The sequence below is a fragment of the Monodon monoceros genome, unplaced genomic scaffold (genome assembly GCF_005190385.1).
Source record: "Monodon monoceros isolate NGI ecotype Baffin Bay Population unplaced genomic scaffold, NGI_Narwhal_1 Super_Scaffold_4, whole genome shotgun sequence".
NCBI lineage: Eukaryota > Metazoa > Chordata > Mammalia > Artiodactyla > Monodontidae > Monodon > Monodon monoceros.
Window position 1 is genome coordinate 60088838 of NW_021703781.1, and position 24073 is coordinate 60112910.

The 24073-nt window shown below is 42.7% G+C and overlaps 1 protein-coding gene across 12 annotated transcripts in view; it reads right to left on the bottom strand.

The window, feature by feature from the left end:
• SORCS1 (sortilin related VPS10 domain containing receptor 1) overlaps window positions 1-24073 on the bottom strand; it is a 560723-nt gene that overhangs the window by 39840 nt on the left and 496810 nt on the right. For 10 of the 12 annotated variants that reach the window (XM_029244670.1, XM_029244678.1, XM_029244671.1 and 7 more), the window contains 3 exons: window positions 18340-18526; window positions 10439-10572; window positions 1615-1738 (listed from right to left, as the gene is read on the bottom strand). In XM_029244670.1, the coding sequence (XP_029100503.1) occupies window positions 1615-1738; window positions 10439-10572; window positions 18340-18526 (445 nt within the window). Of the gene's footprint in view, window positions 1-1614; window positions 1739-9238; window positions 10573-18339; window positions 18527-24073 lie in introns of those variants that run through there. The other 2 variants (XM_029244681.1, XM_029244679.1) reach the window with 2 other exon arrangements.

Below are 24073 nucleotides of genomic sequence, written 5' to 3' on the forward strand. Positions count from 1 at the left end.
GGTTCTAATGAGGAGATAGCTGTTGGACTAATGGGTCAGTGTCCATCAGTGACACTGGTGAAATCCAGGAGGGAGAGAGGAAAGAAAGCATCCGATGGAAAAGACATGAGAGCCAATCACGTAGGGTAATTTTGGAGCATGGGCCCTGGGTCTAGAAGGGGTGGGCTAGAAGCTCAGCTCCACCACTTACTAGCTGGGGCAAGTTATTTACCTCTCTGAAAAAAATGAGAGTCATAATATTGGCTACCCTGCACTACGATTGTTAGGAGAATTAAATGCATTTCCAGAGCATAGAAAGGAGATGGAGAGGAAAGAGAAACAAAAGCTCTCCTCCATTAGGGCCACCTGGCTCAGAGGTCGCCTCACTGATGGGACCTTGTAGGAAAACCACAGCCCTGGTTTACTTTCACTTACTGCTGGGGCTTATCAAGTCTCTTCAGGAAGGGGAGAGGGAGGAAACATTATATAATCTAACAGGCAGCCATGCAAGAGGAAGAGTGTCCTCAGACATATTCAAAGCTGCTTACCAATTACTTTCTGAATTTGAAGGTCAAGTTAGCAAGATGAGAAACGAAAAACAGAACCTGCATCAGAATCAATTAATTCTGGAACTGGAACAACTGATATTGTTTGGACCACGAGCTAGTGTGTCTTTGTCTCTCCATCCCTCTCAACCTCTATCTCACCTTCCCTCCCGCCCTCCCTTGAGCCTCTCTCTTGCCCTCTCTCTGCACAGCATTTATTTCCCTATCTATCTCCTTTTAAATTCTTGCTTTTTAAATTTTAATTTTCCGGGATGCATTAGTACCGCTTTCATATTAACAATAAAAGTTCATATTTTTACCATCTACTAAAGCACTTAGTGCAGATCCATCTGACTATCTTTCCATGCAGAAAAAAATTACCAAAATGAGATCAATTTGTATAAACTGTTTTCCACCAAGGTTTCCACCTTTCCATTTCAGTAAATTTTCATTCCATGTAACACCTTGACCACATTCAATTTCCCCAATTGATTACCACATTGTTCTGTACAGCTGTTTGTTCAAACTAATATCTAGTCTACAATGATGCACATGTGCTTGTTATGACCCTTTCTTCACTTTTAGACTAGCAGAGCGTTTTATAAATGATACATATTTGCAGAAGAGCTTTTCAGAGCATTTAGACATTGGCAGATTCTTCTTAATGATCAAGACTCTTGAAGTTGAACTTTAAAAATAAAAGCCTCAATATTAACCACTTTTTTTTTATAATAGGTTTTAGCTCTTTGAATACCACCAAAATACCAAATGGAATGAATCAGCCTTACACATAATGAAACTCACTCTTCTCTACCTAAGGTAGGTGGGCGTACAGTCGTTCTATGAGCACCAAAGCCAGTTTGAAAAAAAAAGCAATAAACCCTCTTGCGGTTTTGTGACCACTATGTTGCTGGTGAACCGTATCTTCCCCAGAGGAGGAGATGAGACTTGACTCAGCTCTTTCTCAACCACTACCCTCTGTTCCCTGGGAAGATTCATAAGCCAGGATGGCTTCCGGCACCAAGGTACCAAACCACCTCATCTGAGGGATGGATGAGGGCAGTGATGGATCAGCAGATGGACCACTCACCGTACACCGCGATGGTCTTCGTGTCCTGCAGGATGGCATTCCCAGCTGAGACTTGCACTGTGATGGTGTTCATCCCTTCGGAAGTAAACTTGAATGATATGCTTCCCTCCAAGGTGATCAGGGGCTAAAACAAATGAGGCCACAGAGTGAAGGGACAGCTGTTCAATTACAGATGAGATAGGCACCAGCTCTGAGCCACTGACAAGCTCTTTAAATCAGCGGAAGCTCTTTCTGGGGCATCCCCGTGTGACTGATTCCACCTATGCCTCCCCATCACCTCAAGTTCAGGCCAGAAAGGGACTATTAGAGACATGATGCCAAGAAACTCTATTCATTCTTTGTGAATTTGACACCTCCTTTCTGTTAACATCCTGATTCAGGGCTGGGGAGATCCATGGGTCTTGCTTGCTGGTGGGACGTATCTCTCTTTGTTGATAACCTACTTGTATCAAGCAAATCCCTTAATCTGAGGCAATATTAAAGAGGGAGTTCATATTAATCCAGATTTAAGCAGTAGTCACTGAAAGTCTACAGGGTGCCAGTGCTCCTCTAAAGGGTGTACTATGTATATAAAATTACAGTGGAACACAGCAACTATGGACACCAAACTACACTAGTTAGACAGGTGTGGCCCTGTGTGGCTCGGCTTCCTCTGAGAAGCCCTATAAGCAGTTTCCTGGAAGGAGCTGCTATGGAAACATGTACTAATTGGACAGTGGTTTGAGGACTCAAAAAAGAAAAAGAAAGACCTGGAGCAGTGCCTGTAATGCAATTAGATACCAGGGTCCTAGAGGAAAAAGATTATTAGCCTACTGACCTCCCTCGACTAACTCCCCACAAACATTTCATTCCTGTCTTTCCTTAATTAATTTACAAATCAAAATTCATTTAACTCCCTGTGTAGCAGAGGGTAGACTAAAGCTCAGCATAAAAATTCTACTTGAGTCTGGGCTCTATGTCCAATGCAACGCAACTCCAGGCAGTTTCAGAACATAGGCAAGAGTCTGAAAGTTCTTAACATGCAAGCTATGGATGGAAGATTGGAGTGAAATTACCCACCACCTCCAGAGGTGGTGAAAAAGCAGTGACTCAAGGGGCCATGTATATGGTTGAAAGAAGTTGGAAACTTCCGTCTGAGGAAAGGAAAACCCTTAGAAATCTGAGCCACGTGGCTGACAGGGTCGTGGTGCTCTGGCCGGGTGTCAGGCCTGAGCCTCTGAGGTGGGAGAGCCGAGTTCAGGACACTGGACCACCAGAGACCTCCTGGCTCCATGTAACATCAATTGGCAAGAGTTCTCCAAGAGATCTCCGCCTCACTGCTAAGACCTAGCTCCACTCAATGACCAGCAAGCTACAGTGCTGGACACCCCATGCTAAACAACTAGCAAGACAGGAACACAACCCCACCCATTAGCAGAGAGGCTGTCTAAAATCATACTAAGTTCACAGACACCCCAAAACACACCACCAGATGCAGTGCTGCCCATCAGAAAGACAAGATCCAGCCTCATCCACCACAACACAGGCACCAGTCCCTTCCACCAGGAAGCCTACACAACCCACTGAACCAACCTTAGCCACTGGGGGCAGACACCAAAAACAACGGGAAATATGAACCTGCAGCCTGAGAAAAGGAGACCCAAAACACAGTAAGTTAAGCAAAATGAATAAACAGAAAAACGCAGCAGATAAAGGAGCAAAGTAAAAACCCACTAGAACAAACAAATGAAGAGGAAATAGGCAGTCTACCTGAAAAAGAAGTCAGAGTAATGATAGTAAACATGATCCAAAATCTTGGAAAAAAATGGAGAAAATAAAAGAAACGTTTAACAAGGACCAAGAAGAACTAAAGAGCAAACAAACAATGATGAACAGCACAATAAATGAAATTAAAAATTGTCTAGAAGGAATCAATAGCAGAATAACTGAGGCAGAAGAATGGATAAGTGACCTGGAAGATAAAATCGTGCAAATAACTACCACAGAGCAGGATAAAGAGAAAACAATGAAAAGAATTGAGGACAGTCTCAGAGACCTCTGGGACAACATTAAATGCACCAACATTTGAATTATAGGGGTCCCAGAAGAAGAAGAGAAAAAAAAGGGTATGAGAAAATATTTGAAGAGATTATAGTCGAAAACTTCCCTAATATGGGAAAGGAAATAGTAGATCAAGTCCAGGAAGTACAAAGAGTCCCATACATGATAAATCCAAGGAGAAACACGCCAAGACACATATTAATCAAACTATCAAAAATTAAATACAAAGAAAAAATACTGAAAGCAGCAAGGGAAAAGCAACATATAACATACAAGGGAATCACCATAAGGTTAACAGCTGAACTTTCAGTAGAAACTCTGCAAGCCAGAAGGGAGTGGCAGGACATATTTAAAGTGATGAAAGGGAAAAACCTAAAAACAACATTACTCTACCCAGCAAGGATGTCATTCAGATTTGAGAGAGAAATTAAAACCTTTACAGACAAGCACAAGCTAAAAGAATTCAGCACTGCCAAACCAGCTTCACAACATATACTAAAGGAACTTCTATAGGCAGGAAACACAAGAGAAAGAAAAGACCTCCAATAACAAACCCAAAACAATTAAGAAAATGGTTATAGGAACATACATATTGATAATTACCTTAAATGTAAATGGATTAAATGTTCCAACCAAAAGACACAGACTGGCTGAATGGGACCCGAAAACAGGACCCGAATATATGCTGTCCACAAGAGACCCACTTCAGACCTAGGGACACATACAGACTGAAAGTGAGGGATTGGAAAAAGATATTCCATGCAAATGGAAATCAAAAGAAAGCTGGAGTAGCAATTCTTACATCAGACAAAATAGACTTTAAAATAAAGACTATTACAAGAGACAAAGAAGAACATGACATAATGATCAAGGGATCAATCCAAGAAGAAGATATAACAATTGTAAATATTTATGTACCCAACATCGGAGCACCTCAGTATATAGGGCAAATGTTAAGAGCCATAAAAGGGGAAATCGACAGTAACACAATAATAGTAGGGGACTTTAACACCCCACTTTCACCAATGGACAGATCATCCAAATGAAAATAAATAAGGAAACACAAGCTTTAAATGATACATTAAACAAGATGGACTTAATTGATATTTATAGGACATTCCATCCAAAAACAACAGAATACACTTTCTTCTCAAGTGCTCATGGAAAATTCTCCAGGAGAGATCATATCTCAGGTCACAAATCAAGCCTTGATAAATTTAAGAAAATTGAAATTGCATCAAGTATCTTTTCTGACCACAACACTATGAGACTAGATATCAATTACAGGAAAAAATCTGTAAAAAGTACAAACACACGTAGGCTAAACAATAAACTACTAAATAACCAAGAGATCACTGAAGAAATCAAAGAGGAAATCAAAAAATACCTAGAAACAAATGACAATGAAAACATGATGACCCAAAACCTATGGGATGCAGCAAAAGCAGTTCTAAGAGGGAAGTTTGTAGCAGTACAAGCCTACCTCAAGAAACAAGAAACATTTCTAATAAACTACCTAACCTTACACCTAAAGCAATTAGAGAAAGGATATCAAAAATACCCCAAAGTTAGCAGAAGGAAAGAAATCATAAATATCAGATCAGAAATAAATGAAAAAGCAATGAAGGAAATGATAGCAAAGATCAATTAAACTAAAAGTTGGTTCTTTGAGAAGATAAACAAAATCAATAAACCATTAGCCAGACTCATCAAGAAAAAAAGGGAGAAGACTCAAGTCAATAGAATTAGAAATGAAAAAGGAGAAGTAAAAACTGACACTGCAGAAATACAAAGGATCATGAGAGATTACTACAAGCAACTCTATGCCAATAAAATGGACAACCTGGAAGAAATGGACAAATTCTTAGAAAAGTACAACCTTCCGAGACTGAGCCAGGAAGAAATAGAAAATATAAACAGACCAATCACAAGCACTGAAGTTGAAACTGTGATTAAAAATCGTCCAAAAAACAAAAGCCAGGGACCAGATGGATTCACAGGCAAATTCTGTCTAACATTTAGAGAAGAGCTAACGCCTATCCTTCTCAAAATCTTCCAAAATATAGCAGAGGGAGTAACACTTCCAAACTCATTCTACAAGGCCACCATCACCCTGATGCCAAAACCAAACAAAGATGTTACCAAAAAAGGAAAATAGAGGCCAATATCACTGATGAACATAGATGTAAAAATTCTCAACAAAATACTAGCAAACAGAATCCAAGAGCACATTAAAAGGATCATACACCATGATCAAGTGGGGTTTATTCCAGGAGTGCAAGGAATCTTCGATATACACAAATCAATCAATATGATACCCCATATCAACAAACTGAAGGATAAAAACCATATGATCATCTCAACAGAGGCAGAAAAAGCTTTTGACAAAATTCAACACCAATTTATGATAAAAACTCTCCAGAAAGTAAGCATAGAGGGAACTTACCTCAACATAATAGAGGCCATATATTACAAACCCACAGCCAACATCATTCTCAATGGTGAAAAGCTGAAACCATTTCCACTAAGACGAGGAACAAGACAAGGGTGCCCACTCTCACCACTATTATTCAACAGCAATTGGAGAAAAGAAATAAAAGGAATCCAAATCAGAAAAGAAGACATAAAACTGTCACTGTTTGCAGATGACATGATACTATACATAGAGAATCCTAAAGATGCTACCAGAAAACTACTAGAGCTAATCAATGAATTTGGTAAAGTAGCAGGATACAAAATGAATGCACAGAAATCTCTTGCATTCCTGTACACTAATGATGAAAAATCTGAAAGAGAAATTAAGGAAACACTCCCGTTTACCACTGTAACAAAAAGAATAAAATACCTAGGAATAAACCTACCTAAGGAGACGAAAGACCTGTATGCAGAAAACTGTAAGACACTGATGAAAGAAATTATAGATGACAGAACAGATGGAGAGATGTACCATGTTCTTGGATTGGAAGAATCAACATTGTGAAAATGACTATACTTCCCAAAGCAATCTATAGGTTCAATGCAATCCCTATCAAACTGCCAATGGCATTTTTCACAGAACTAGAGCAAAAAATTTCACAATTTGTATGGAAACACAAAAGAGCCCGAATAACCAAAGCAATCTTGAGAAAGAAAAATGAAGCTGGAGGGTCTTCCCTGGTGGTGCAGTAGTTGAGAATCTGCCTGCCAACGCAGGGGACACGGGTGCGAGCCCTGGCCTGGGAAGATCCCACATGCCGCGGATCAACTAGGCCTGTGAGCCTTAACTACTGAGCCTGCGCGTCTGGAGCCTGTGCTCCGCAACAAGAGAGGCCACAATAGTGAGAGGTCCGCACACCATGATGAAGAGCGGCCCCGCTTGCCTCAACTAGAGAAAGCCCTCGCACAGAAACGAAGACCCGACACAGCCAAAAATAAAAATAAATAAATAAAAAATAAAAAAAATGAAGCTGGAGGAATCAGACTCCCTGACTTCAGACTATACTATAGTATAGTAATCAAGACAGTATGGTATTGGCACAAAAACAGAAAGATAGATCAATGCAACAGGATAGAAAGCTCAGAGATAAACGTACACACATACGGTCACCTTATCTTTGATAAAAGAGGCAAGAATATACAATGAAGAAAAGACAGCCTCTTCAAATAAGTGGTGCTGGGAAAACCGGACAGCTACGTGTTAAAGAATGAAATTAGAACATTCCCTAACACCATACACAAAAATAAACTCAAAATGGATTAAAGACCTAAATGTAAGGCCAGACGCTATAAAACTCTTAGAGGAAAACATAGGCAGAACACTCTGTGACATAAATCACAGCAAGATACTTTTAGACCCACCTCGTAGAGAAATGGAAATAAAAACAAAAATAAACAAATGGGACCTAATGAAATTTGAAAGCTTTTGCACAGCAAAGGAAACCATAAACAAGATGAAACGACAGCTCTCGGAATGGGAGAAAATATTTGCAAATGAAGCAACTGACAAAGGATTAATCTCCATAATATGCAAGCAACTCATGCAGCTCAAAAAAACAAACCCAGGGCTTCCCTGGTGGCGCAGTGGTTGAGAGTCTGTCTGCCGATGCAGGGGACACGCATTCGTGCCCCCCTCCGGGAGGATCCCACATGCCATGGAGCAGCTGGGCCCATGAGCCATGGCCGCTGGGCCTGCGCATCTGGAGCCTGTGCTCCGCAACGGGAGAGGCCACAACAGTGAGAGGCCTGTGTACCGCATCCAAGAATGGGAAGAAGACCTAAATAGACATTTCTCCAAAGAAGGTATACAGATTGCCAACAAACACATGAAAGGATGCTCAACATCATTAATCATTAGAGAAATGCAAATCAAAACTACAATGTGTATCACCTCACACCAGTCAGAATGGCCATCACCAAAAAATCTACAAACAATAAATGCTGAAGAGGGTGTGGAGAAAAGGGAACCCTCTTGCACTGTTGGTGGGAATGTAAATTGATACAGCCACTATGGAGAACAGTATGGAGGTTCCTTAAAAAACTAAAAATAGAAGTACCATATGACCCAGCAATCCCACTACTGGGCATATACCCTGAGAAAACCATAATTCAAAAAGAGTCATGTACCAAAATGTTCATTGCAGCTCTATTTACAATAGCCAGGACATGGAAGCAACCTAAGTGTCCATCGACAGATGAATGAATAAAGAAGATGTGGCACATATGTACAATGGAATATTACTCAGCCATAAAAAGAAATGAAATTGAATTATCTGTAGTGAGGTGGATGGACCTAGAGACTGTCATACAGTGTGAAGTAAGTCAGAAAGAGAAAAACAAATACCGTATGCTAACACATATACATGGAATCTAAACAAAACAAAAAAAACAAAGTGGTTCTGAAGAACCTAGAAGCAGGACAGGAATAAAGACGCAGACGTAGAGAATGGATTTGAGGACACAGGGAGGGGGAAGGGTAAGCTGAGACGAAGTGAGACAGTGACATGAACACATACACACTACCAAATGTAGAGTCGATAGCTAGTGGGAAGCAGCCGCATAGCACAGGGAGATCAGCTCAGTGCTTTGTGACCACCTAGAGGGGTGGGATAGGGAGGGTGGGAGGGAGACGCAAGAGGGAGGATATATGGGGATATATGTATACGTACAGCTGATTCACTTTGTTATACAGCAGCAACTATCACAACAATGAAAAGCAATTATACTCCAATAAAGATGTTTTAAAAAATTGAAAAAAAGAAGCCTGCTAAACATAATCTGTTGAGAATTTGGTTTTCTTCTAAAAGCTTAAGAAAAAACAAAAAAAAAGAAGTTGTTTAGTACTGTCAACTTCTAGTACTAGCTTTCAGGCAAATAAATAGATTTCTCTTCTTCTACTATGGGTAGTGGGCCCACTCTGGGCCCAATTTACATGCATGGTTTCATAAGAAATAAAAAAGAGTTTCTTTTCAGTTGATTTATGTCAGCAGTAGAGGTGAGAGATTCCTTTGACTATCAGGCATGCAGCAGGTCGGGTGTCAGGAGAGGTTTCCTCCCTAGGCTTGTGCAAAATTATGGCTCCAGTTAAAGCCAACACTCAGCTCTGAAGTAGAAGAAGATTTGTATTCACATAAGATGCATTGCGTTTGAAGAGCAAAGTCACAAGTGAAAGCAGCTCTGCTGGAAGGAGATGACGCTTTCCAGTCCAGAGCAGTTGGTCCCAGGGCCCTCTGGGAAGGGAGGCTTCGGGGCCTGAGTTCTACTGCCTTAACTAACATTTGCAAGCAAATTTTAATTTCTGAGAATGGAGTGAATTCCAAACTGAAACAGAGCATGAAGCCTGGTGTGAGGGGAAAAAAAACCCAGGCAGGGCTGAGAAGGTCTTGGATCTGCGTGAAGCAGCTGAATGAGATTGGAAGAAGCCACTTCACCTGTCCTCACTTTCTCATCTGTAAAATGAAGGACAGAGTAAATGAGGTCTAAGGTTTCTACTGGTGTTGAAACTGCTGCCTACTTTGGATCACAGGGAATATTTGGGGAAAACAGAAAGCTGAGCTAAAGAAGGGGCTGCGTCTGATCCAGGGTGAGGGGGTCACGGCGGGGAGCTGGGTTGCACAGACATCTGTGGCTCTTGCTTGTCTGGTGTCCACTGGCCTCTTTTCCTTTCGAGGGCCATTCCCTCCCTTCTCTTGGTCTAGATGGATCTAGGGAGGCTGACTTCAGCAGCTCTGTTTCTGTCCCCAGCACCGTGGTCAAGGCCTGGCCGACATTACTCCGTTCTGGGACTTCTGTTAGAACTTTGGGGAAAGACGGCTTGTTTTCTCTGAAAGCTCAGGCTCCTGCTAAGGGTCACTGCAGAGCAAAGCCCAGCTGGAGGAGAAGGCTAACTCAGAGGAAGGCAGAGGTAACGCATGCACAGTACTATATATAAAACACATAACTAGTAAGGACCTACTGTATAGCACAGGGAATTCTACTCGATACTCTGTAATGGCCTATATGGGAAAAGAATCTAAAAAAGAGTGGACGTACGTATAACTGATTCACTTTGCTGTACACCTGAAACGAATACAACATTGTAAATCCACTATACTCCGATAGAAATTAAAAAAAAAAAAAAAAGAGGTAGGGGCACAGTGGTGAGAGAGACAGAGACTGACGAGATGACTGGGGCACTCGGAGCCCACCGTCCCCGGAGCTGCGACAACCTCTAGTCTCTTGAGTCACATAAGCCATGACTTTCTTTCCCTTTTGCACTTTGGCCAGTTTGCGTGGAGCCGCACAAAGCCCGCGTGGAAGGCCGACCCACCTCGGTGTTATTTCCGTACCACCACACGTAAGTGAGCGTGCCCACTTGGCTGGGCCACAACACAGCAGTCGCGTTGACCTCTTTGTTCTTCGTGGTGACGAAGGGAAGAGACAGGTGTACATGCTCCAGGGGACCTGAGGCACAAGAGGAGAGAGGAGGCTTGGAGAGGGAAGAGCTCTCTCTGCTTCACCTGCCTTCCCTGATATGAAGAGAATACGCATTCCTTCTGGAAGCCTCCCAACCATCAGTCGGGTTCCCTGAAGGAAGCGCTCGGGTGCTGTCCCTACTCTGGGGAAAAGGATATATTGTGAACAGTTGTGTCTCAACATTTTCCATTTACCAATCTTTCTTCCAGGCCTAAAACTCGAGTTATTTACGTGTAAAAGTTTAAAAACTTACAAGTAATTGAAGAAGTCCTTAAAGGAACAGGTATAACATGAGATTTCACAGGGAGATGCAAAGTGTTTCCAGGAAGTTATATTCTCGGTGGTAAACCAGGATTGTGAAAACCTTCGAGAATCCACGTGGGATGGCGGTTAGGGGTTGGTGGTGGTTCTTATACAAATCCCCAAACCATTCTACATGTAATTATTCTTTATTCTTTACTGGATTTTAAATGTGTGTGTGAGTGTTTGTAAATGTGCATGTTTGTATGTAACTGTGAGTGTGTGTTTGCGTGAATGTGTGTAAAACCACCCGGTTAGGTAAGCGTGGTGTTGAGTTGAGCTTGTCCAGGACAAAGGCAGGCATGAGGGGGCAGAGAGAGCTCTGTGGCCCTCAGGTTCTCAGGATGTGCTCAGCTGAAAAAGAGGATGGTTCTACCTATGGAGGCCCATTAGACCAGAAAACTTCATCAGATGTACAAACCCACAAAGATATAAATATCCCCTCCCTAGAGACCTATCCTATGACCCCTGACCTTCTCTTTGAGTTACTTTTACCAGACAAAATGCATTTTCTTTTGAGGTGAACATGACAAAAATCCATCATCCCCATCTTTATCCCATGAGGTGGAGAAGGATGTGGTACCTCAGGCCTTTGCACCTGGTTTAATTACTTCCTCCTCTTCTGCTTGACCATTTAATGTGTCTCCTAGGGTACTGTCTTTGGCCTTTCTCTCCCTCCATCTACTCTTCTGCTGAGTAATACCATCCACACTCTGACCTTAAACTGCGAACTATATGCTTAGGGCTCCAAAACCACCTTCCTGACTCCAGACTCAATTAGCAGCCAAAGGTTCCCTAGAAATCCACTGTTTCCCCCCAGTCTGTATTCTCCAATCTTGATGAATGACCAATGTTTATCCAGGGGAACAACCCAGAAGCAGACAGTCAATCCCAATTCCTTATTTCTTTGCCATCCATATCCACTGAGGAAACCATTGATTTGGTTTCATAAATTCTTTCTCAGGTAGAGCTGTTCTCACCCTGCCCTGGTTCATACACTAAACACCTGTCTCACGTGGACTGGTACAAACTCTCCTACAGGTTTTCCAGCCTCTAACCTTTCCCCACTCTAATCCGTCCTCCTGCTCTATGCATTCAATGCCTGCCTCCCTCCATTATACATAAGTAGGACCAAGTGTCAGGTGGCCCCATCGCTTAGAATAAAATATATGCTCCAGGGCGAGGGCAGAGCAAGCACAAAGACCTTGAGGAGCAGGTGGCTCTCCATGTTTAAAGAATAGCAAGAAATAGAGAAATAAATGGAGAAAAAGAGTGGAAGCAGATGCGATCTCAGGGGTATTCAGGACACAGAGCATGTTGGCCTTGTTGGCCCTGAAATATGTATATGTGTGTTTGCATAACTTCATTCTGTATAACGTGTATATATATAATATATACATTCATATAATGTATAGCGATGACTATGTACCTTCTTACCCTTCAAATTGTTGTGAGAGCGATTTTTCTAGAAAGCCATGCTACTCACTTGATCAAGATGAAAACTCCCATTACCTAATTATAATAACAATGAGAGCTAACATGTACAGATCTAAAATTTGTGATACAGAGAACACAGGCTGCAAACTTTTGGAGGGCGAGAGTCCTTCATATTTATCTTTATCTGTAAGGATGTGCACAGTTCTTGAGACGTAGCAGGTACTGGAACATTGGCAGTGTAAGTGAACAGAAACATATACTTTCCTATTTCTGCTTTTGCTCATGTTTTTCTTTCTTTATAGATTAGAGGCTTGGTGGCCAGCAAACAGAGTAGAATTGATTTTCTGGCTTATAAGCCCTATGATAAGAAGTAGTTGATCATAAGTCAGAATGGTTCAATGAGATAATAAAAGGGCATCGTTTACGGACCAATGACCGTGTGCCACACAGTCTGTGAATGACTTCTTGTTCTCATTTAATCTTCACAACAACCTTATGAAGTGGGCACTACTGTTAGCTCCATGCAGAGATGGACAGAGGAAGGTGACCTTCCTCAATTCCAGGGCGGCGTGAACCAAAGCAGTTCAAGTTCAGAGCCTGGGCCAGCTGAAAAATGCTCGAGAAGACCCATGTTAACAAAATAGCTATTAAGAGTCACTACTTCCTGATGACTTAGACATGTTGCAGGCATTGGGCAATGCTCGCTACACAGGCTCTTGTTTACTGCGTGGCTCTTGCTGTCCCCCACCCCCATCACATGATGTGCTCCAGCAGGTGCCCTGTCCCACCCGAGGACTTTGCTTACACACCTTTCTTATGGCACCTGTCATCTCCAAATCTCAGTTCCAGGGCCCCCTCCTCTGTGACACTCCTCCTGACTGCCCAGTTAGAGTTACATGGATCAGCTAGGATGCAAGAACTAGATAAGCTCTGGGAGACATGCCAGTTCCATCCTAAAAGGGTTCATCTCAGTCTCTCACATATGAGCATCCAACAATTTTTCTTTTAAAGTCCAAAGGTCAAAGGATGATGTCTGTGTGTCCTGTTAATGACAAAAGTTGAGTCTTGTTCCTGAAGTATGGCCACTCCTTCACTCAGTAGTTTTTGAGTGCTATTACGTGTTGGGCATGATTCTCGGTGCTGGGACACCTTGCCCTTGGTGGAGCTTATGTATCATTAAGAGAGGCAGTGCCTGCAAGGAGAGGGGGTGGCTGAGAGCCTGCTAATTTTGATAGGCTGGTCAAGCAAAGTCTCTCGGAAGCAAGGACATTTGAGCAGCGACCTGAATAACGTGCAGAAGTGCACCGTGTATCTACTGCGGAAGCTCCAGGGTGAGTGTGGGGCAAAGGCCTTGAGGAGGAGGGCCTTGTCAGGTGCCAAGATGGCAGGGAATAGCAGCAGTAAAGAGATGGAGGGAAGGAGCCGAAGCCAATGAGATCTAACAGGTGTTCAGGACACTCAGCGGATCACTTTAGGCCCTGAAGAATGTCCGTGTGTGTTTATATAAGTTCCTTCTTGCATGCATATTCATCATCCATTCATACAAATGTGTGGAATTTCGCTTTCAGATTGCCAGGTCCTCTTGGGCTCATGTACTTTTTATGTGTTCAATATACCTGGTTCCTGTTGCCCCAAAGCCTATATTTCAAGCCTTGCTTTTCTGCACAGAGGGTGTGATCTGCCCTAATAGAGCCTTCGAAGTGAAACTCCAGCCCCTGGAGGCCCCTAGCTGGCTGGCCGCACTCAGCTGACAGTGGAACAAGCTTGCAGGTACTGCTTCTCCGGACAGGTGCCTTTAATGAGCAAAACGGACAGCAGGTGGCGCTGCATTACTCTTTATGAATCTTCACAAGGCGGCTGAGAGAAGGGGAGAAATTACTTGTGTGAATTGTTCCCCTTCTCTTGCTTGGTCTTCCTGTGCTGCAGGGAACAAGTGCTGTTTGTGCGACTTAACACTGTGTGTGTGTGTGTGTGTGTGTGTGTGTGTCTCTGTGCGTGCTGATCAGTGACCTGCCTCTGGCATTTGTACTGAAGACCTCCTCTGACCATCTAATTAAATATTGTGCATGTATCATATTGCTGTTTGTCTGAAAGGTTAAAAAAAATCTACCAGAAGAAACAAAAGAAATTCAAAGTGTGAAGATGAGACCCTACAACAGAGTCGCTCAAACTTCAGTGGGCATGAGAATCATGTTCATCTGTTCAAGGCAGACTATGATGTCACACTGCCAGAAACTCTAATTCAATAGGTCTGGAAAGGGGCCCAGGACACTGTATTTTTACCATGTAATTCTGGGGCAGGTGGCTCATTAACCACATTTTACAAAACCCAGGTCTGACATTCACTGGCCAATATAATCATCGTGTGAATAGTTACAAAGCTACACAGGTTTTCAAGACACTGATACCTTACCCTAAGATGGGGACAGAAAGACATCTGCAAAGGGCTCCTATGTAACGGGGTAGTTGAGAAGAGAGGTTCGGGAAGTATCGGAAAATCCACCTCATCTTTTTTCATCGCCTCCTATTCTGCAAGTTTGCACAATCTTTAGAGATTTTTTTTTTTTTTTTTTCCTGCAAGACTGGCTGAGATAGGGCAGATTTCTGAGCAGAAATCTGCATGTCCTTTAAATTCTCTGCTCCATCCACTTGAAGGCAACCCTGGCTGCACCCCGTGTCTAATTAGTTTGCAAACTAGCAGAGCACAGTGAATATTCCTCAAGGAATTCTCAACTGTCAGGCTACAAGAGATCACTCAGCTGCCCCGAGAGAGCCTCCCCATCCTGGAAACATTACAGCAGGAACATCATCTCCATTTGCTTCTGATGACCTTTGCAAACCAGCATTTAAGAACTTCTGATTTAGAATCAAAGCACCTTTTTGAACTGGGAAGTGGAGGAAGTATGTGTTCAAGACAGGCCGTGGGGTTTTCTGGAAGAGCCCTGGGTAGGGGGAGGGGGGTTGGATGAGAGGGGCAGAGGGCTGGCTTTGGTAAGTTGAGCTTGAGCTGAGTTGCTGCTCAGAACCCACTAAATACAAATGCACAGGCTGCATCGCGATGATGGAAAATCAAGCTTGGCCAGTTGACAGGGCACAGCATGAGTTGCTTGATAGAACCTTTGAGAAACAAGACGTGCATTCCTCACATGATGGAGGAGAAAAACTAGTTTCAGAAAAATGCAGTAACTCAGCTAGGAGTTCAGGCCAGCATCTGGACCTAACAACTCCCAACTCAGTCCAGTGCTCCTTTTTGTTCTTCCTACAAAGCCATGTATCCCTTCACTATCCTGCCACCATGGCAGTAAAAATTGCCATGTTACTCTCCGTATTTGAGAGCAGGGGGAATGTAAGTGAATTATGATTTTACCATGACTTCCTCTTAGTGTAAAATAGTGTCAAATCATACTACTTCTCTAATCCTTGCTTTCCCCATATGAAAGGAAGGCCCGTCATGGTAGAGGTGTGAGAATAAGCAAAGAAGTTCATATGCACGGTAAAGCACGATGGGCCCTTCAGGAGAGAAGCCCTAGCAAACATGTCAGAACCTGCTGGCACTGCTCATGCCAAGGCCTTTATATGTATGTGAATTAATGAAAACTTTAAAAATAATCCTGCTTTCATATAGTTAGTATAAAAAGCTAATTCTTGTCCCCAAGACCAGGCTTAGAAAGGGGTCCCATGATATGTGGCCTGCTTATCCAACTGCTTAACCCAAGAGGAGTCTGACAAAATTAAAATCAGAACACAAAACTTTCCATTACAAATCACCTGCTACTGAGGTTAAGGTCAAATCACTTAAGCCGTTCAATCAGGCTAATGAGATGAAAAGAATTGCAAGTGTACAAAGCAACTCATTTCTTTCAGAAGTCATGGCTTCGGTAACCCTTAATCTGAAGCAGGGGCAAACTCTGTGCTGTTTTCCTTCCCAGGATTCGGTAAGCCCACGAGAGAACCAGGATACGCAAGTTTCCCTCATGGGATATGATTTTATGTAAGGTGAAGAAGAGTCCACAGGGCGGCAACCAGGAGGGGGAACTATGGATGACTCTACGGGAAACCCTGAGAAACTGAGACGAAAAGCTGTTGCTGAATTTTAAATCAGTATTGACACATGCTTAGAGTCCAGGGGTGTTTAATACATATATGGGATGTGGAATATAATAACTGTAATTCTTCAGGAGAGTAGATCTTTAACAAAAATCCGCCTTATAGAATAAGCTGTGCAGAATGATAAGCTGCCAGGTAGGCAGCCATTCTCGGCAAATGTACTGCCATTTATGTTGCCATTTATTTCTGTTACTAATAACCAAGGTTTGCGACGTAGTTTTTAAATATTTTAGGATTAGTCTTGGGATATTATCACTTTTGTCCTTGTAGATACTGATATATAGGGAGGGATTATCTTTTAGTAAGAGGCAACTCCGGGAAGTCTATCTAGGACAGCTGAAAAGCAGCAGTCAGCCGGAAGAGAGCCTGGGAAATGCGTCTGGAACCCATGTAGCTGTACAGCCAGTACACTGCCTCTAACCTAAATGTTCACATTCCTTTGGGATGATGTGCAAAGATGTGGAGGCGAGTAAGGGCTGATGGAGACTTGGATCCTCTAACCCCAAGCCAGCACAGGCACTGATAATAACCTAGTGGCCAAGTGCTGGGATTCTGGAGGCAGGGAGACCTGAGTCTGAAGCCTGGCTCTGCCAGACAGTAGGTCTGCAACTTCAAATGGGTGATTTAAGCTTTCTGAACCTCACTGTTCTTTGTAAGTTAGTGTTTCTAATAGTGCCTACTTCATAGGGTTGTTTTGAAAAGGAAGATCATATACATAAAGAACATGTTTAGCACAAAGCCTGGCACACAGTAAGAGCTTAACAAACGTTAGCTGAAAAGGGGGATGTGGGGTTGGCATAGTGGGAATCTTGCAGAACTCTGTTTAAACTCAAAGAAGGATGGGTGTGTTTCTTTGAAGCACTTGGGTCCTGAGTGTACAGGAGATAAGGATCAAGAATGACTGACAGGGCAGGAAACCTCAGTAAGGAACAATCTCTTGGGGACCCCTAAATAGTCTTATCCACCCACTGGATCACAGCAGCTTAACAAAAGAGATTCTACTTGGTACTTTCTGTGCTCAGTTTGGTTCAATGCACAAAAGTCAGGTGAGAGGCATGGAATACTGCCTAGCCTTAATACTCCTGGCCTAGAACTTGGAATCTGAACATGACCATTCCTATAAAGGGGCTAACTTTCATTTAAAAGTAAGCCATTTATCCAGCAATCTAAACAAGTCCTATGCCTGTCTGGGAACACCCATATACACCAAGCATAAGAGGCACTCATGGCAAACATTTTTACCAAACACAGCTTAGGAGATATCATTGTCTCATTAGGACACCTTTGAACTCCTCAATGGGGGAAAAGCTTTAATACTTTTTGAAACTATTTCTAAATGTAGCTTCCTTAACATTATTTACCCTCTTTCCCTCTATGCCACCTTCTAGGACCAAATCATCACAGATCAAAGTCCAGGAAACATATTCTTTTTTTAAAAAAGGAACAAAAGTCTAAAAGAATTATTAATAATGAGATATAACATGGGAAGAGAAAAAAAAATCAGATGGGGAGAAATTCCATTACTTGTGCTAATGGGGATTGTTCTCAAACATTTCCGACCAAAAAAAAAAGAACCCCAAAGAACTCCCCCCCAACCAACAAATTCATATTCAATCAACCAGCCCAGCAAGCTGCTCAGGCCCAGCACAGACACAGGTATCGTCTCTCAGAAGCATTTGGAAGAGGCAGAGTCAGTGCAAGAGAACAATGTGAAGCAAACCAGAGTCCAGTTCACTCAAAACTAAACCCTAGTTTCTTCTTGCTTTCTCCCCACTTGGTTCTCTCACTCTCCTTTCCCCTCCTGCTAAAAGGTGACTAGTGAGCTTCTTCTAGATAAGGAATTTTGGATTAAATCTTTAAAAGGACACAATATCTAAAATATGTCATAAACCAACAACAGTAATAACATACAAGTTACATGTAAGTACAGGACGGCGCTGTCAGACCCCAGACTGTTGTCCACCTGCACGGTCACTCGGAAAATGCCCACATTGTGATAGACGTGTTTGATCCCATCCTCCATGGAGCTGAGGTTGACATAAGACACTGCGATGCCATCCCCGAAGTCCACTTGGATGAATGTCCTCTGGACGTCACCCTGAAAGACAACATCAGAGGAAGGGGAGTCGGAGGTGCTTCGCTGCTGCTTCTCCAGGGGTTGGGGCTTGTGTGAGCCCCGGGCTCAAAAGGCAGCCCTGGTTCCCTCCTATAGCTGGGAGCATCTGTCTGTGTGACAGGATCCCTGTGACATTCCTTGGCAGACAGGAGTTTACTAAGATGGATGCTCTCCAAATCTGAAGGGCACCAACTCCCAAAAGTTTCAAGATTTGGAAAATTAAGTGTTTGATTATCAGCTCCAATTTGATATTCAGTTTCTCTGAAGGCTTTGTTTACAGTCTGATCATACACATGAATAAAAGACTTACACACACAGTTTAAAAACTTCAGCCTCCCTGACATAATCAAGGACCACTTCCCATGTGTCCTGGACCCCCAAATCCCCTTCTTTATATCTGGTTCCCTAACTGTGCTGGAGGAAGGACAGGAGACACCTTGCCTTACACATGATATGACATTGGACTCAGCCCTATTATTGTTTAAGATAACGATGGTTATTTTGTTTACATTTCAGCATTTTGTACTATCAAAATGACCTCATTTTCTTCTTCACAGTATCTCAGTCTAGAGAAAAGTGGGCAATGTTTGTTCATTTTACAGATGAGGAAGCTGAAGTGAAGAAAGTTTTAACCATTTGCTCAGGTAGTTAGCAGCAGCTAACTATTACCACAGCTAGTTAGCAGCAGTCTTGGGATTTGAACTCATCGCTCTGGACTTGGGTTTCATTCATTATAGGTGGGTAAAGCATTGACAGCTCCTCCCAGCTCTAATCCTGTTGTCCCATTAACCGGCTGGATGACTTCATGCAAGTCATTCAGTCTCCTTTGGTCTCAGTTACCTAATCTGTGAAATGGGCATATTAATGTCTTACCATCTTAGCTCAAAGGTTGTTATAGAAGACATGTGAGTAATCAGTCATCTGTAAAATTCGATACCAAAATGAATGACTGTAAAAATAATGCAGCTGTAAAAGACTTGCTATATCCCTTTTAAAGCTGGACTGGAATCATATGATTCTAAACTTCCCACTAGTGAGCAGGAGAAGATAAAGTCTGCTTTATAAAATCCCAAACCTGTAAAAAAAAAAAAAATAGCCTGTGGAATTAGTTGAGATTGAGATTCTTAAGGAATAGTTTCTTAGAAAAACTGACAAAACCCAGCATCCCTCACAGACAGCCCATCCTTTAACAAGTTTCTTTGCTTGTTTTGTTAGCTTTTCCCATTTTGGGGGTGGGAAAGAAAACAAAAAACCTTTGAAATAGAAATGTATTTTCAATTAAGTAAGGTTCATATGGTATCATATTTTGTGAAAAGGGCAAGTTTAAAATGCTGACATTTAAAAGATTAATTCATAGGGAAAGGAAAAGCAATTCAAATCTTATGAATCTATGTGACCTACTCTTCTGATCTGCGCCCAGCCAAGCATTGTGTGAGGGGGTACACAGCAGCTAACCTTCAGTAAGAACTTGGGCAAAAATTCTCCCCTAGGGTGGGAAAAAGAAACTCCATTCAAAATTATGAAACAAATATCCACAAGCCCAGACATTGTGCAATTACTTGAATTCCCTTTACTAATAAATATACATGTCAGCCATTCTTGCTGACTTGTCCTTCATTTGGACAACCAAATTGGACTGATCAATTTCTCCTTCTGTTTTTGGTCAGTTTCCTCCCATGTTTTCTGTATTTTCAACAGAGTTGCTGCCAGAGAATCCTGGGTTTGGGCATGGAGGAAGAACCCACCTTAAAATCTACTCACATTATTTGGGACAAGTGTCTCAGGGAATACCAGGAGTAGCTAGGCTTAATTAACCAGGTTATCTATGGAATGAAACAAGCACTATAGTTTCTGAGAAAGAGGTTGAGAGACAGACAGAGAGGGAAAGAGAGGTATAGGGTTCTTTGTGGAGACAGAGTGGACATCAGGTAGGGTCACCATTTGCAAGAAGAAAGAAGGGAGATTAGCCTCTCAGCTGATTCTACTTCGGCCTCCACAGAGAGAGAGCAGCTACTACCCCCGTTACTGGGGAAAGTACAGCTTTGGCTGCTACTGCTTGAGTCTACCTTGCGTTGCTCTTTCTGTCTGGTATTCACCACTCTCCTTGTGTGGCCCTGGACTTAGACCTCTTGTCAGTTACTTGAAACTCCTCCCAAGTTCTGTCTGGATGCCCACTGTCTGTTGGCCTGATAGCATTCCTAATTCTCCACAGTGGACAATGTTCTCTGTGTACATCACAGGTGAAAGGAGGGAGTCTCACGGCATTTGGACTAGTGCATCAGTAGGGCTGCCAATAGAGTGGAGGAGCCAGGCTTTTAGAATATTAGGTCAGGTACAGGGATGGAGATATAGATATACAGATATATGTATATCAGGTTTACCACACATCTGAGAGCCCCAGTGGGTAAAGGCATGAAATCCCCCAATCAAATGTGAGATCCCCAAGGCCTCCTGATGTGGGCGCAGGCCTCTGGGCTTGGTGTTCTGCACAGGAGAAGAAAGCATCCAGGGGCCAAGTATCTGACAGCTGAAGGCGGCAGATTCACCCGTTTGTTGCAGCTTTGCCCACTCAAGTGGAACACACTGGATCTCGTGCCTTTGCCGTCAGGGGCTCTCAGGTGCTTGAAAAACCTAACACAGTTGTAGCTGCATCACTTTGGGGCTCACCTACATCAACCTCTGACTTCCTTGGGCTGCAATTACCATCTCAGGCAGGGATACCAACTGTTTTACAGAATAAGAAACAGGACAAAGGGAAGAATTCCTAAGTCCTAGGTCACCATTTGATTAGGTATGCCTGCCCCGCTTTAATGGGGTCATTCTTTCTTTCTTCTGGTCGTTCATTAATTCGACCAGTGACAGGTATTTATTAGGTGTCTATCTTCTGTCAGGTACTAAATGGAGAAAATGCTGTTCAGTAAATTATAACCAACCAAACAAAACAGATGTGGTCTGGGCTTTCTTGAGCAAAAAAACTACTGGTGAGACAGATGGACTTTAATAATCACAAAAATAAATAAAAAGCTATTCTAGGGGATGATGTCAGAGGTCCATGGCATTGTAAGCTTGTACAGCAGGGAGAAGCAGAGAGCTGAAAATCTAACCCGATTGAGAACTTCAAGAAAGGCTTCAAGGGGCTTCCCTGGTGGTGCAGTGGTTAAGAATCCACCTGCCAATGCAGGGGACACGGACGGGTTCAAGCCCTAGTCCGGGAAGATCCCACATGCAACGGAGCAACTAAGCCCGTGCACCACAACTGCTGTGGCCGTGAGCCACAACTACTGAGCCGGTGCACCTAGAGACCATGCTCTGCAACAAGAGAAGCCACCACAGTGAGAAGCCCATGCACTGCAATGAAGAGTAGCTCGCCACAACTAGAGAAAGCCTGCACGCAGCAACGAAGACCCAATGTAGCCAAAAATAAATAAATAAAATAAATTTAAAAAAAAAAAAGGAAGAAAGGCTTCAGGAAGAAGTGATATCTGAGCTGAGAAGGCCTGAAGGGAAGAATTTAACCAAACAAAGGACATGAGCAAAAGAGATGGAGGTGAGGAGTTCAGGCAATGAGGACAACAGGAACCAGGTGTGCAAGGGCCCTGTGGCAGAAGGGGGTGATACAGTTAAAGGAAGCTAACAATACAGGCACAGTAGGAACATGTGAAATTAGACTGGAGGGGAGACGATGACATTTTAGGATTTGGCGGCCAAGTTTCTGACTTCGATCTTTCTCCTAAGAGCAATGGGAAGACATCGGTGTTTGAAGCAGGGGTGTGGGGGAAGATGGCATGATAATATTTTTAATTCAAAAAGATCACTCTGGCTACAATATGGAGGATGCACTGGAAGGAGGCCCAAATATTCTGGGAAGCCAATTAGGCCATAGTTCGGGATAGATGATAGGTAGATAGATATATGAGTTGCAACAGGAAATTACATTCACCTTCCTGCTAAATTAATTCCCATAGTTTATTGGTTTTGAAATCAATGAATCTCAGCCTTTGATATCAAAATCTCTTATAGAAACTAAAAGAAAAAAAAAGCTGATGTCCAGTTATCATCCGAGACCCACCTCCTGGTTCGGGACCTCTGGGGAGGATGCTTGGTCCTGCTGTGGCCTGAAAAAGGTCCACAGCTGATGCTGGGCTGCACCAAAGGTTGAGGCCCACTGGTTCAGACTGTCGAACGTTAGGTTTTCTTGTGACCGAACTCATCTAAAGATGAATACAGTACAACACAAGCTGATGCCATTCCTATTCCACCTTGGCACAATGGTGAAAGTTTTCCCAGGATGTTTTAGGATTCTAAGTGCTAAGGATGTATTAATAGAGCCAGGAATGGAAGAACTAAACTCACTGTTAGTGGCTGGTGCACAATCACAAAAGTTCCACGACACACTCGGTCAAGGTCAGTTCTCTAGGAAAACGAGTTGCTGGATAATATGAAGGTAGTTTGTATACAGGGCTGAGATGTACCCTCAAGGCCTGTATCTTCAGTACCTAACACAGCGCTTGCAGGTGATTCTTTTCTGTTCAATACATTTTGAAAATTTAAGAAAGAAAAAATAAATTTTGAATATTGTGCATTTCTACCATGCTTGTTCATTAAAGTGCTTTCTTGTATATTATCTCATCTGGCTGTTAGGACCTTTGGGAGACACCAAGGGAAGATGTTATTTCTATTTGCTATACCAGGAGAACTGGAGCACAAACAGGTTAAACGAGAAGCCAGAAGTCCCATAGCTGGTGAGAGGCTTAAAAACAGGTCTAAGATGATTTGTGGTTTAGCTTTATCCTTGCAGCTCAGTCCTTGTTGAGTTCCTTTCATTGGAATTTACTTGCAATGCCTTTTAGAGTGAGAGAAAGGTGATAACAAAGGCAAGCCTCACTTTCTTTTCTTGTTTAGACTCTATTCCTGGCTTTGACCATTTCCCTGCCCCCGACAATATGTTTGCTTATAAGTGGAAAGATGGGTTGTTGTGAACTCCATACACTACCCTAATGTCTTCCCTCTGGTGAAGCAGTGTCATGTTCAAGCCATACATAAGTTAGAGAATATGGGAAATGATAGGCATTCATACTCAGTAATCAGGAAAATCTTGTGTATCAAGAGGTAGGTACTTCAACCTAATGACAAGTCATTCCCAAAACACAACCTACGCTGGGAAATATCTAGACTGTCACATAAAATTCTTTAGACCTAATGCCATTTAGCCACATGCCCTAATATAGACACAGAACCGAGAGTACTAGCTCAAAAGAAGTGCCCAAGAAAGGCACAAAAGCCACGTGAAATCTACACAGGGATTCTCCAAGGGCAGCACTGGCTTCTGTAATAGAAAAACAAATATATCAAATGGCCACAATGAAGCCAAGAAATGTAGCCTGAGAAATGAAAGGTGTGTGAACCTAACCTATCAGGTCCTGTAACAGGGCTTCAGAGAAAAATGGGAAAACAAATGCTACAGTAACTCAACAGTGACAGCCTCAGTCCAGAAATGAGACTCCAAGACCCACCTGAAGGCATTAGGGA